Genomic DNA, 505 nt, shown 5'->3' on the forward strand with positions numbered 1-505 from the left:
GGGAGGGGTGTATAGGGAGGGGGTGGGCGCGCAGGTGGTCTCATCCCCGGCTGCCGTACAATTGTTTGGTTGGCCGGCGCGCACGTCTCCTGTGGGCGGTTGTATGTCCCGAGGGTAAGAGACTTCCTGTGTCCCTCGGAGTTCCTGGTATTTGCTCTCCTCTCCCTCCAGGTTGCTGTCCCTCAGTTGTGGTCTCAGAACTCTGTCCCGGGACCGCTGGCTCAAAGCCAAAGAGCTGGAAACGCAGAGGAGAAGTCGCCTCCGAGACCAGAAACATTTCAGTGGCAATGAGATTTAATGTCCCGCGTACCGGGATGGGAGGGGCCCGGTGCTACGGACCACCAGGGGCCACCGCAGACTCCTCCCTCAAACTTTTACACAAGTGTCCTTGTCGTCGCGCTTTCTCAGAGATGATATTTTTGATATTAAAAAGTTGTTGTTTTTTTTGGAATTTTGTCTTTTCTTTAGAACCCCCAAACGGGCCCTTCCAGCCGGACACTTCCGG

The 505-nt window shown here is 55.4% G+C and overlaps 1 protein-coding gene across 1 annotated transcript in view; it reads left to right on the forward strand.

Annotated features, from left to right (window-relative positions):
- MCMBP (minichromosome maintenance complex binding protein) overlaps positions 1–298 on the forward strand; it is a gene marked incomplete at its 5' end in the record, with an annotated part of 14318 nt that extends 14020 nt beyond the window's left edge. The window contains one exon of the mRNA XM_018575639.1: positions 172–298. Coding sequence (XP_018431141.1) covers positions 172–298 — 127 coding nt within the window. The remainder of the gene's footprint in view (positions 1–171) is intronic.
- Between the last annotated feature and the right edge of the window lie 207 nt (positions 299–505).

The sequence above is a fragment of the Nanorana parkeri genome, unplaced genomic scaffold (assembly GCF_000935625.1).
Source record: "Nanorana parkeri isolate BGI_ZX_2015 unplaced genomic scaffold, ASM93562v1 scaffold4314, whole genome shotgun sequence".
NCBI lineage: Eukaryota > Metazoa > Chordata > Amphibia > Anura > Dicroglossidae > Nanorana > Nanorana parkeri.